This window comes from Camellia sinensis, chromosome 6, assembly GCF_055761805.1.
Source record: "Camellia sinensis isolate YWXY chromosome 6, ASM5576180v1, whole genome shotgun sequence".
NCBI lineage: Eukaryota > Viridiplantae > Streptophyta > Magnoliopsida > Ericales > Theaceae > Camellia > Camellia sinensis.
In genome coordinates this window covers 147,039,411-147,052,119 of record NC_138966.1, presented here as the reverse complement: position 1 = coordinate 147,052,119, position 12,709 = coordinate 147,039,411, and the positions used below count along the sequence as shown (strand labels likewise).

Here is a 12,709-nt window from a genome sequence, read left to right as displayed (position 1 = left end):
TAAATAAAAAATTCTGACAGGGAGATATTTGTAATTTTCCAAACTATAGAGGGCAATTCGTATTTTAAACAAACCTCAAAGGGTGTATTTGTAATTTGCCCTAAAATTAATTAATATTTTTTATATAATTTTATAATTATTTATTCAGAATTTCTTGAAGAACCAATACTTTAAATTTAGGAATAATTTGTCTCCATTTAAAATTTTAATTGATTAGACAGTTGAAATATTTAATCAATAAGAGTTATTAAACAGAATACGTTTATTAGTAAAAAAAATTAATTGGGCCATATTTTCATAGACTTTTATCGATAAAAAATTTCAATTTAATAATTCTTACTAATAAAAAATTTTCATTTAATAATTCTTATCGATAAAAAACCTCAACTGTCTGATCTAATTTAACTAGAAACAAAATCCTTAAATTTATTTTAGTCAGTAATCATACATTTCACCAATTTAATCTCTAATACATATTCTACACCCTAATTTTTTAGCAAAATTAAATGCGTGACGCCCTCATATAGGTTATAGGGACACGTGTTGCCTTTTCATAAGTTAAAAATTGTGCCACACGCTCCAGTTATGATATATATAATATTTAATTATGATATATTGTGATATTAATTATGACTTAATTATATACATTATGATATTATTTATGACTTATTATAATATTATTTTGATTATAATTCAAAATTTGTTTAGTTATATTTATGTGGTGTTTAGTTTATGATTATTTTTTTTAATTAAAGATCTTAATGTTGTATTTGATTCATGGATTTGGAAATAAATTTAAAAGAAAAAAATGAAAAAAGTGTGTGAAATATATATAAAATATAAGTATATTTTATTCACATTTTATCTAGTTTTTTAATTTTTTTTTTTCAAATCTATAAATCAAACATAACCTAAAAAATTCAATTATAAATATCGTAATTTACATATAATACATACTCTTTAACGGTTAAGGGTATGCACCATAGCATAGTCCTTTATTTTATTACAGTAAACTATACTATCATTTTTAATTTTAGTGAAACTTCACTTTAGCTCTTATAGATTCAATTTGTTTTTCAATTTTGTTGTAACGTGCTCCCTCTATTATGTGTCGCGTTGTTAGCATTTTAAACGGAAAAAAATACATGCAAAGTTAGAAAAACTAAAATGAAATTAAAAACAAACTATATTGAATTCTACTTTGATCTCTCTAATTTTACACATGGTATTTTTCCATTTCAAATTCTAACGATGAGTGATAGAAGGATCATGTTGTATTAAAATTAAAAATATAAAATTAAATTATTCAAATTAAAATTATGAAAACTAATCTAACACTATACGAATTAATAGTGTAATTTACCCTATTCTATATTGCATTGTGCAAAACCAATAATAAAACTACATTTCTCTAATTATCTAGATTTTCTCATTAAATTTAAGTTTTGTTGCCTTAGTGGTACATCAAAAATTGTTTTTTAACATAAGTTTTTTTTATCTTTAGCATAATTACATGATCTTTTTAGATTTATCTTTAAGACTTAAATATGGTACAAGTTGGATTTTATATAGAAAAATATTTAATTTCAATTTTCAAATAAAAAAATGAAAACTTTAATACATTACTGTATCACTCGACTTTTTTCGCGACCCCCCCTTTCGGAGAGGCGCGAATTGGTCCTACAGTTCGGACTCTTGTCACGGTTCTGAATCTAATCTCACAAAGTGCAATGTGAGACTGATAAATCACCAAAGAGTCCAATCTGGCAAATCATTTTGGAAAATCAGATTTTGAATCAAATAATGCCAAACTGGACTGCTTTGCTAGATTACAGAGTCGCCACCTAAATATTTTATTTTGGAGAAATTTAGGAAACCCTGACTCGTGCCAAAGGCCATGTGTCTATCATTACCAAAGTTGCCATGGCTCGGGAACTTGGGTACGAGAGGGGAAGGTCTTGAAATGAGCACCCCGCTCGCCCGATCAAAGATCGGCCTCTACTATCATGATATGTTGTTTTATAAACACATGTGTTTTTATTCCGATTATTAGCTAACTTTACTACGTGATGCGCACAGCATACAAGTATAGACTAAATTGCAAGAATTGGAACAAAAAAATTCATGTTTGTTTTGAAAAATGGTTTGAAAGTGCCACCCTCAAGTGGGCTAAAGTGCAGATTTGCCACCATCAAGTGGGCTTAAAACATGATTTGCCACTTCGCAAAGTGAGCTTAAAACTCACATTTGATGAATTGTTCCAAGTCAAGAAATCAAGCCTTTATCCACAGGCATTCATGCAGGTAAATCAATTAAGCACATAGCCTCATGACAAGCATGCTAAACATGGCAATCACTTATACTCATGCAAGTATGCTAAAGCGTAAAAATCACTGAGTACTCTAAGCCAAAACAGAAACTAGTTAGAAACAATACATAATCCTAACTATACAAGATGCCTAATGCAACACATGCAATAATGCAACTAAATAGGCTCGGCTATCTAAGATGGCATATGATTTGCAACAATTTGATACATGTATTTAAAGAAGTATTGAAATTACGATACAGTTTGAATGGTGCGCCGAGCTCGGTGCATGCAATACAAATGAATGATGCAAACATGCAAGCATAAGGTATGCCAATCAAAACGTGCCCTAATCTAACCACCGAAAGGGATTAAATAAAAGGGAGAAAGATGCGGGGTTGGAAGACACGCACACACACACGCACACACACACGCACGCTTATTACAACATTGCGCCCTTGCGAAGGAAGATCCGAATGAATAAGCTAAGCTATGCTAAGCTAAGCTAAGCTACTTATTACAAACCAACTAATTAACTATTTTAACTAATTAATTATTATAAAACAATTGAATAACTAGCTATGCTAAGCTAATTAAAATATTACAAAACAAATTAAAGTAATTAATGACAACACAGGTAATAATCAGCTACAACTAGCTAGTAAAGCAGTAAAGTGGCCTCGCGGGGGAGGGAGATATGCATGCTTGATTGGCTTTCTCCCGAAAAATCCATCACCTTGCCATCGGCTGCCTCTGTTTGCACTCTTTTAATCTCTGAACATTTAACCAACTTCAAGTCTGCCACAGCTCCAAAACAGGAACATTTTGCACAAAAAAACTCACTGGTGGCCGATCGGCCATAAAAGGTGGCTGTTGGCCACAAACACTGGCCGGTCGGCTACCTCAAGTGGTCGGTCGGCCACCTGCTTTTCCAAAATTATGTTTTTGCTGCAACAGAGAGCAACAAAGGCAAAACAATGCATTTTTCAAGAAATGTGTATACTGCCACCCTCCTTATCATTTCTCAAACTCAAAAGAGTGTGGCACTTGGCTCTCAAGCCACCAACCAAGCATTTTCAATGCATAATGGCCAAAGAACCAAGTTTGTACAAGCTTAATGAATGCACACATAAGACTCAAATGGCCACCACCCTATCATGTATGATCGAGGGTGACGGCGACCAAGAAACGTGACACATTTCATCACTTTGAGTATGAAACGTCGCACATTTCTTGTGTTTGGATTAACGTCCGATCCAAACACAAGCAATGCAATGCAACTCAAATGCTTATCTTGCCCAAGTTTTACTTTGCTCAATTCTTGTTTACACATTTTACATTACCAATTAATCCTTTAACCGATTAAGTCCAATGTGATAGTCCTCTAATGAGAGAGGGGTCAACCAAAGGATAGTCTAAGACATGAGAGAGATCATGCCTTTGGCTAGGAGGAACCCTCAGAAGAGAGTTAAAGCCATTGAGCACAAGCTCTATCTCAAGCTTAAACACAACCTTAAGGCCAACCAACCCTCAAAACAAATCAAAAGTGAAGAAATGAGGGAGGTTGCAGAATTTCAGTGCTGAAATGGCATGAAAAATAATACAACAACATGCAAGCAACACATGCACAACATGTTAAGAGCTAAAGGCATTAAACTAGTAAAGAGCACTACACTAGAGGCACGCAATATCAAGCTTAGCTCTGGACAGAGCTAAAACATGTTAAAACAGTGGCTAAAACATGCTGAGATTGAAGCATAGAAAGCAAGAAAAACATTCTCATTTGTTAGCTCGCAAGCAAGGCTCAAAACACAACTCTTAAAAGCAATGAAAGAGTAAAATAAGTTAGAGTGTGACAGAGATATATGCACTGAAATCACATGTTAAATGATGCTATGGCATGCAGTCATCTCATGCAAGACATGTTACAGGCCTTTAAATACTAAGCTAGTGAAGGCATTTGCACTATAGCTATGCAAAACATGGCTCATATGACCAAGACCACTCAAAACAGAGTTAAAACATGTCAAAACATTAGCAAAAACATGCTGAGATAGAGCTAACACAAACTAGAATGATAGGCTAACTCATTAGGCATGTTAGGCTAGTAAGCATGATTACACTACAAGTGCAAGAAGCAAGCAACAAGTGACTTAACTAGGCCCAAACAGAGCTAAAGCAGATAAAAAAAGTAGCAAAAACATGCTGAGATCAAGCCATGAGATGGTAGAAAAACATGCTTACATGTTGGGCCATCAACACTTGCAAAGAAGACACAAGGAGGGGAGGCCACCCCCTCCTATTTTGGACCTGAAAACCAAGTTTTTGCCACTAAAATTCCTCTGGAATTTAGTGGTTAAAAGGTCAAAAAAAAGGTTGTTTGAAAAGCTTTAAAAGATGGCTCAACACTTAGCAAACAAGTAACAAAAGAGGGTACACCACCCCTACCTCCAAAAAGACTTTAAACCACCATTTTTAAACCTTAAAAAACAGAGGTTTTTGTTGTTGAAAACCAGGCCAAAAACAGTTTGCAAAGGCGGCAAAACAAGTGTGCAAAAATAAGCTTAAAAGGGGTAAGTGTTTATCTTTGAAGCACAGCAGCAAAATAGCCAAAATTCTAAGCTTAAAACACCTTCCACCAGCCCAAAATAGGTTCCAAGGGACCTCAGCCCAAAGATATGCAACTTTGATGAAGGATGTTTAGGCAAAGGAGAGGTGTATCTCTATTTCTATGCACAAAATGGCAAGAGAGAGAGAACTGTAGATAAAGAGAAATGTAGAGAGAGATAGAGATTTTAGAGAGAGAGGCTCCCAAACTTTCTAACCTTGCAAAACGATAGATATGGCCTCTATATAAAGCAAAAATGCAAGCCTTGGTTGAAATATCTGATTTAGAGATAGTTGGAGCATTTGGAAGACAACTGGAGCAAAATATCTGCAAATTCTGAGCTTTCTGGACATTTGTGGCCGACCGGCCATCTTGTTGGCCGACCGGCCACATTGTTGGCCAACCAACTACTAATGGTGGCCGAAAATGGTCACTTTTGGCCGACCTATGGCCGGCAAACTCCATTTGTGGCCGGCACACTCCCCCAGTGGCCGGCAGGAAAAACTGGTCCCTGGCCCCGACTTCAACTAGGCATAACTCCTTCATCTGGACTCCTTTTCAAGTTATTCTTGAGTCTAAAATGAAGCCCCAGAAGTCTTCTTTCCAACGGTAATGGCCTCATAGCTGAAATCCAAGTATACAAAAGGATAAGCCTGATTTAGCGAGGGATGCTTGACTCTCTCTTAATGGTTCATGCCCAACTTCTTCCCTAATTTGGTTTTTTCTCTCCCCTCTTATTTTCTTTAACTCCAAACCTCTAAATAAGATGTTTTAAAGATTTTTTTCAAAGAGTTCACCTCTCTTTCATTCATTCCACTTTGTCCTTACTCAATTTACCGAAAAACGCAATATTTAATGAAATGTGAGCCTCGGAACATCGCAGAAACTTTTTTTAAAAATGTTTTGAAAGAGAGAGTTTAAAAGTATAAATCTTTTTTGGTCCAAAAATGGGGTATGAGGTTTGGATTTGACGCTCTCCTTGCCGAAGAAATCGAACCTTTGCACTGCACACCTTTCATCACCAAGTAAGCAATTAGCGGTAAAAAAAGGGTGTCTACAATTACATTAAAAAAAATATTTATAATTTTTTTTTATCTTTTGCATAATTACATGATCTTCTGAAATTTGTAGAATATCTTTAAGACTTAAATATAGTACAAGTTGGATTTTATATAGAAAAACCTTTAATTTCAATTCTCAAATTAAAAAAAAAATAAAAACTTTAATACATTCGTACTAATACTTTTTACCCCCCTCCCCAAAAATGTAAATACATAAAATTTTACATAATCATCGCACTATTATTACTATCAAATAGTACATTAATTATTTTCAAAATATGTAGCCAAACAATTAGTAATCAGTTGATCTCCAATTTGGTTGTGCAATTAATTTCTTTTTATTATTTATAAGTCGTTTTTGAATACTATTGGTAAAAACAAATATAATTTCACAAGTAAATAGCCTTATGAATATATCATATTATAGTTGTCTCTACTAATTGTTTTAGTAAAATCATGGATTCTTTGAAATACTAAAACTGATTGCACGCATATGAACAATGTAGTTATGAAATTGATTCGGGGAAATTAATACAATTCTATATTGAAATCTCCAATAAAACAACCACAATTACAATACCAAATCATTATACTAAAACTAGCATCCAAATATATAAATATATAAATATATATATATATATATATATATATATCCTAAAAGAGAATTAGAGAAGAGACAGATAAAAAAAAAAAAAAAAACCTTAAAATAATTAATTATGGATGTATACATATATTCATACAAGCGATGAGTGTAAACACAATACGTTTGTAATTTTACATTTAAATTTGTTAGTGAATTTGATGAATGAGAAAGATGGGTTGAATTTAAGAGTACTTACGTGTAGATCCTAATAAGTAGACTTATTATTTAATAGGTCCTATGGGAAAAATTTGTCATAAAAAAAGTCACTAATTGTAAGTTTTGGCGACAATTTATAAAAATCATGACAAAAAAAAGTTACTAATTGTCAATTTTTAGCGACACATATAAAAAATTATTACAAAAAAATTATTTTTAGCGACAATTTTATCAAGACTTATTTTCAATAGGACTTGATAAGAATTAAGTTCAACTATTAGGGCCTATTGGTACTTTACTCTTGAATTTAAAAATTGATAATAGTTATATACTAAATAGTTAACAACTTGAACATTCTTAGAAAGAATAAAAACAGTGGTAGAATTTCAAAATTATTATGAGATCTCCACGTTAAATAATAGAATAAATTTATTCAACTATAAAAATTGAACGGAAAATTCTATTATATACATCCTTGAAAATGGTGTACCGTATGCACCTCTAATTATGTCATTTTCTTCTTTTTATTTTAGTTATGACTTACAAGATATTTGGTTATGCCTTATGTGGTGTTTAGTTGTGACTTTATATTTTTTTTTTGTTATGACTTAGAAAGGATAAAGTTATGTTATTTTCTTCTTTAATTATAAACACACATGGTACACACTCTGTCTTTTCCAAATTGAAAGTTTATAAAAACTAGCAAAACAAACTATACATAATAGTCTAAATTATTAAACAAAGCTACTCAACTACGTGTTCAACCAACCATGCATAAATAATCAGGAATTGAATAAATTATACTCAAATAAAAACATTTAGATACACAACTGACAAAATGAAAATTTTGAGAACCAAAGTGATGCAGAATACATATTTTGCAACATTAATTTAGATATAGATATGGAATAGGCAGCATATAAGTAGCCAAAGTATGCCCCCAAACTATCAAGTCATTGATCTCTGAGGAGATAATTCCTCCCTAAATAAAAGGTTTAGTGATAGTCTAAACCTGATTACTACATTTCTTATGCATAACATTAGCTCTGAAGAATAAAAAAATAGAAAGAAAAAAACAAAATGGAACTCAGTGCTGAAACACTACAAGAAAGAATGTATGATCATATGATCATATGTTTTTCTCAATTAAAGTTACATAGTTGTGGTTATCATGAAATAAGTAATAACATAAATTCAACACACTGTCTTAGCAAACAACAAAAAAATAAAATATAAAAAAAACCATAATAAACATGTTCGTGTTAGCAGAGGTGACAATTTTTATTTTTTTGCAATCCAAAAGAAAATAAAAATCAATGGTAATAAAAGGGATTTGCTTAATCATGAGGTGATTAGGAGCTTGGAATACTTGAATTCTGGGTGTTTCTGCAATTGAATTTCCTTCAATTGTATGCATTTGCAACAAAAGACCTAATAATTACAAAACAAAACGCATATTAAATTTAAGGAGGTGCAATATATCAAGGAACCAAATAAGTACTAAAAGTATAGGTGATTTACACTCTGCTTGTTTCCATAGAAAAATATTTTTCGAATTTGATTCAGACTTTTCCTTGGTTGGGTAAGGCTATGGTACACATTTTTGTAGTATATATGTGATGTATTTTTGTGATAAATGTTATGTAATTTTTTCGTATAGTTACGACAATTTGTGTTTCAGAAACAAAATTACATATTTTGTGATAATATTATGTATTTTTGTGGTAATATTACAAATTTTTTTATTAGAAAATGTTTGGATAAAAAAAGTGCAACATTATCACAAAATGTATAAGTTAATTTCTGAATCACAAATTGGCGTAATTCTACTAAAAAATTATATAATATTTATCATAGAAATACATAATATTTATTACAAAAATATATAACGTGGTGCATAAAATTTCTCTCAAAATATTTATCAAATCAAGGGAGAAACATTTTTTTTTTTGCATCAAAATAAAATTTGATACAAATTTAAAAAATACAGTATTGAAGATGATTTTGTTTCCCATGAAATTTTGACGAAACGATAAATAAACATTGCAATTGAGTTGGGGGACAAACCTGGAATTTAATTGAATTGAATCGGCAAAAAAAAAAACACAACTCAAATAACATGATTTGAAATTTGAAAATAGGTGTGAATTTTTTTGATCCAAATCATAATTTGGAAACTTAACCTAACGCTACCCTTATCTCTGAAATCACAACTCAATGCTTGAAACTCATTTTAGAAATTAAACCAAACAGAGCCGTTGTTGTTGTTGTTGTTTTTTTTTTTTTTTTTTTTTTCCTGAGTATGTTTAGCGTGAAAATAATGGAAGTAACAAGGAAAGTATAAGAAAATTCAAATTTGTTATAAAATTAATTATTTATAGTAAAAATTCTTATTTTCTTATATAATTTTCATCGTAATCCAATTCATACAAAAATTTTATTTTATTTTATTTTCCTTTCCTTTTCTTTCACTTTATTTTCTTTCATTTTCAGTTTCTATTATTTATTTCTAATCAAACGGAGCTTAAGTAGCATAACAATTTATTTTAAAATGGGACATTTTTAATCCCTAAAATATGTATTGTTTGTTATTTTAATTCCTTAAATTTTAATTTTATCATTTTAATTATCAAAATTGTCAATATAAAAAGTAAAATGATAAAATTAAAACATAAAAAATTAAAATGACAAATAATGCATCCTAAAACTTCTCCTACCCTAAATCTACTCTTTTTAACTCTGAAATAAACAAACACGGCAATTCAATTGGGGGCAAACCTGAAAGTTAATTGAATTGGCATTCAACTTGGAGATTCGTTTTTATCTTCCCTAACCCTTGCGTTTTTCACCTTCCGATTGAAACAGTCTTGAAGACTGAAGAAATGGGTATGGGTAATAGGACCTTGTTTTCTGATTCGGAAACCGACCTTGACTTCAGGGATATGCTCGATGATCCAGTAGTCTTTTCCTTGGTTGGGTTTGGGTTCCATTCTATCTATCAACTCTGCTGCCATACCAGTAAACTGAAGAGTTTTGAGGTTTCTGAGGTGGTGGATGCCAGATGGTACCTCCTTTAGTTGCGGGCTAAGCTCAATCACTAGCTTTTCAAGAAGAGGCAATGCTCCTTCCTCTATTATCACCGAATTAAATCCGTTCCACCCTACCAGAGTTAGTTGCTTAAGTTTTTGAAACCTTCCGACCTCAAAATACAATTGTTCCCTATCATATGCCTCCCAAAGAAAAAGATGAACTAAACTAGGCAAGACTTGAAGAGCTTTCAGTGGATCATTCTTGGTCAAACCTGAACCCATTAGAGATAATCTGACTAGATTTTGAAGTTTGGGGATCCAGTCGGGCAACTTCTCTAAACGTCCAACCAACTGGAGATGTTGAAGATATCGAGGTGGAGATGATATATAATGTAAATCCAGTATCTCATCACCACTTGAGGCTCTTACAGTCAAATGTTGAAGGTATTTCATCTTCTCAATGGCTGCACATAGAGCCCTCCCATGTTCTCTTTCCAATTTCCTAATTCCCGACTTCCTTAGCTGCCTCAATTCCTCAAGCTCTTTAATTAGGCCATGATTTGGCTCCACATACCGCAAACTTTGCAGCTCCTCTAAACCCCCAATCCCTCCCCGTATCTTCACTCCTACTATAACATCCTCCGTGTCTTCAAATTCAAAGTTGACAGAACAGGCAAGAAGATGTTGCAACTTACGGAGCCTACTGATATCAAATGGGAGCTCTCTCACGTTGGACCATTTCAAATCCAAAGTCTCTAGGTTGTGTAACTTCCCTATGGACTTTGGAATTATCCCCACTCTTGTTCCCTTCATGCTTAGGTATCTCAAAAGAAATAGATTTCCCACTTCTTCATCAAGTTGATCCAAAGGAGCATCCTGAAGATCCAGCACTTTCAAAAGCTTGAAATTTGCAGCTACTGTACCCAATAAGGGCTTCTTTGGCAGCTCTCCCCTTTGAAAAAGAAAAACAGAACGAACTGGGGATTTACTAATGCTTTTCATAACCTTATCCATGTTGCAATAAGGCATATGCATAGATAGCCGGCGAGTTGTGGCATCGAAACTTGAATTCTCTTTTTCCAAGATTTGACACAAACTAAACTCCTTGGACATTGAGAGAATAATCTCACGCACTACATCATGTACCTGACACTGTCCAACTCTGCCATCAAATTTTGTTTTTGACACTAGAACTAAGCGTCTACGGATCAGCTCAGTCAAGTATTCTTCTGCAACTTCTTCCAATGTTTTTCCGTTCTGCTCTTCGACAAAACCCTCAGCTATCCATAGCCGAATTAGTCTCCCAGCTTTGATAGAGTAGTCTTCTGGCATTATGCCAAAGAACAAGAAACAAGATTTGAGGTGGTGAGGCAGATCATTATAACTGAGCAACAAAATTTTGCTAATGCTTTTAAGATCAGGATTCCTTTCCAACTCAGAGTTTATGCTGCCATAGAATTTTTGCCATTCGGATACACCCTTGTTTTTGGTGGACAAGAGACCACCTATAGTTGCAATTGCAAGTGGCAAACCTTGACACTTTCTAACAATTGCATGTGATACTTTCTCCAACTCAGGGGGACAATGACCCTCATAGTCCAATTGGAAGGCTTTCTTGCAAAAGAGTTCCCAAGCCTTCTCTTCGGATAGGGCTTCAAGCTCGTGGACATGATCCACTGAAGTTTCTTTGCAAAATGTAGCAACCTGATCACTGCGTGTGGTGATGATTACCCGACTACCTTCACTATTTTTGGGTAAAGCATGTCTTATGGATCCCCAAAAATCAGTTTCCCATACATCATCAAACACAATGACATACCTCTTTTCGGATAAATATCCTCTTAACTTGTCAATGAGTGAATCAATTCCCTCATCAGGTAGAGGTAGAACATCGTTTCCTGATAGTCCCTTTATCATGGTCTTGAGGAGCTCCTCTGGCTTGTATGATTGAGAGACAGTGATCCACACTTTGCAATTGAAATGTGCAACCACTTCTTGGCTGTCATAAACTTTCTTGGCAAGAGTGGTCTTGCCAATTCCACCCATGCCAACCACCGAGATCGCTGCTCGTTGTGATTGATTTTGGTCAACCAATCTGCTTATCAGTTCATATTTGGGAGATTCAATGCCAATGACTTCGTCATCCCCTACGAAAAGGGAAGCCAGTCGGGGGTCACGCCACATGTTGTCATTGGTGATGCTGCTAGTCCTGGTGCTGCTATGTTCTGAGGAAGTACTAGTATTGAATCCATATCGATCAGCTCCTTCCTTGATCTCACGAATTGTAGTCATGATGTCTTGGATTTGAGAAGCTATCTCATGTCGTGGCTTTAGCTTAGTGATCGTTCGAGTAACTTTACGCAAGGAACTGAATAGTCCAGGTTGTTCGGGCAAGACCAAGAGAATGTGTTCATCAATAACGTCTTGTATCCAATAAGCAACTTGCCTTACTTGTTTCACCCATATTTTCACACCTTTATCTCCCATTTCTGCTCTTGCTTCTGCATCTTCTAAGAAAGAGTGTATGCGCTCCAATTCAGCTTTGATCCTGATAATTTCCTTGCGGACACCCTTCAACAACTCTACTTCTCCGGCTAACAATGGTCCCAAATGTTGAATAACTGAGATCACTGCTCTTTCTGCCATTACTTCTCCCTGCACTAAACTGAACACACCATCACGATTAGGCAGTTACATAGGGCAATTTGGACATGAAAAAATGTGGCACACTGTCACACAGGTGTTCACATCAAGTGAATTCTGCAGTGAGTGCAAATAGATTACGTTTAAATTTTTGGATAGTATGATGATTGAGGAAAAGTAATAACAGCTTTCGGCAGTTTGGTAAATGAAAAAATATATGTATATATATTTACCGGGTTGGATGTGACGCTTGATAGAAAG

The 12,709-nt window shown here is 33.7% G+C and overlaps 1 protein-coding gene across 1 annotated transcript; it reads right to left on the bottom strand.

The window, feature by feature from the left end:
* Positions 1-9,577: 9,577 nt before the first annotated feature.
* Positions 9,578-12,451, bottom strand: LOC145793677 (disease resistance protein RPM1-like). The gene has a single exon (XM_082876542.1). It carries the CDS (start codon positions 12,449-12,451, stop codon positions 9,578-9,580), a length of 2,874 nt encoding a protein of 957 aa, XP_082732668.1.
* Between the last annotated feature and the right edge of the window lie 258 nt (positions 12,452-12,709).

Excerpts from the sequence above, each read along its gene's own strand:
- LOC145793677 (XM_082876542.1), bottom strand. The coding sequence starts at position 12,451 with ATGGCAGAAAGAGCAGTGATCTCAGTTATTCAACATTTGGGACCATTG.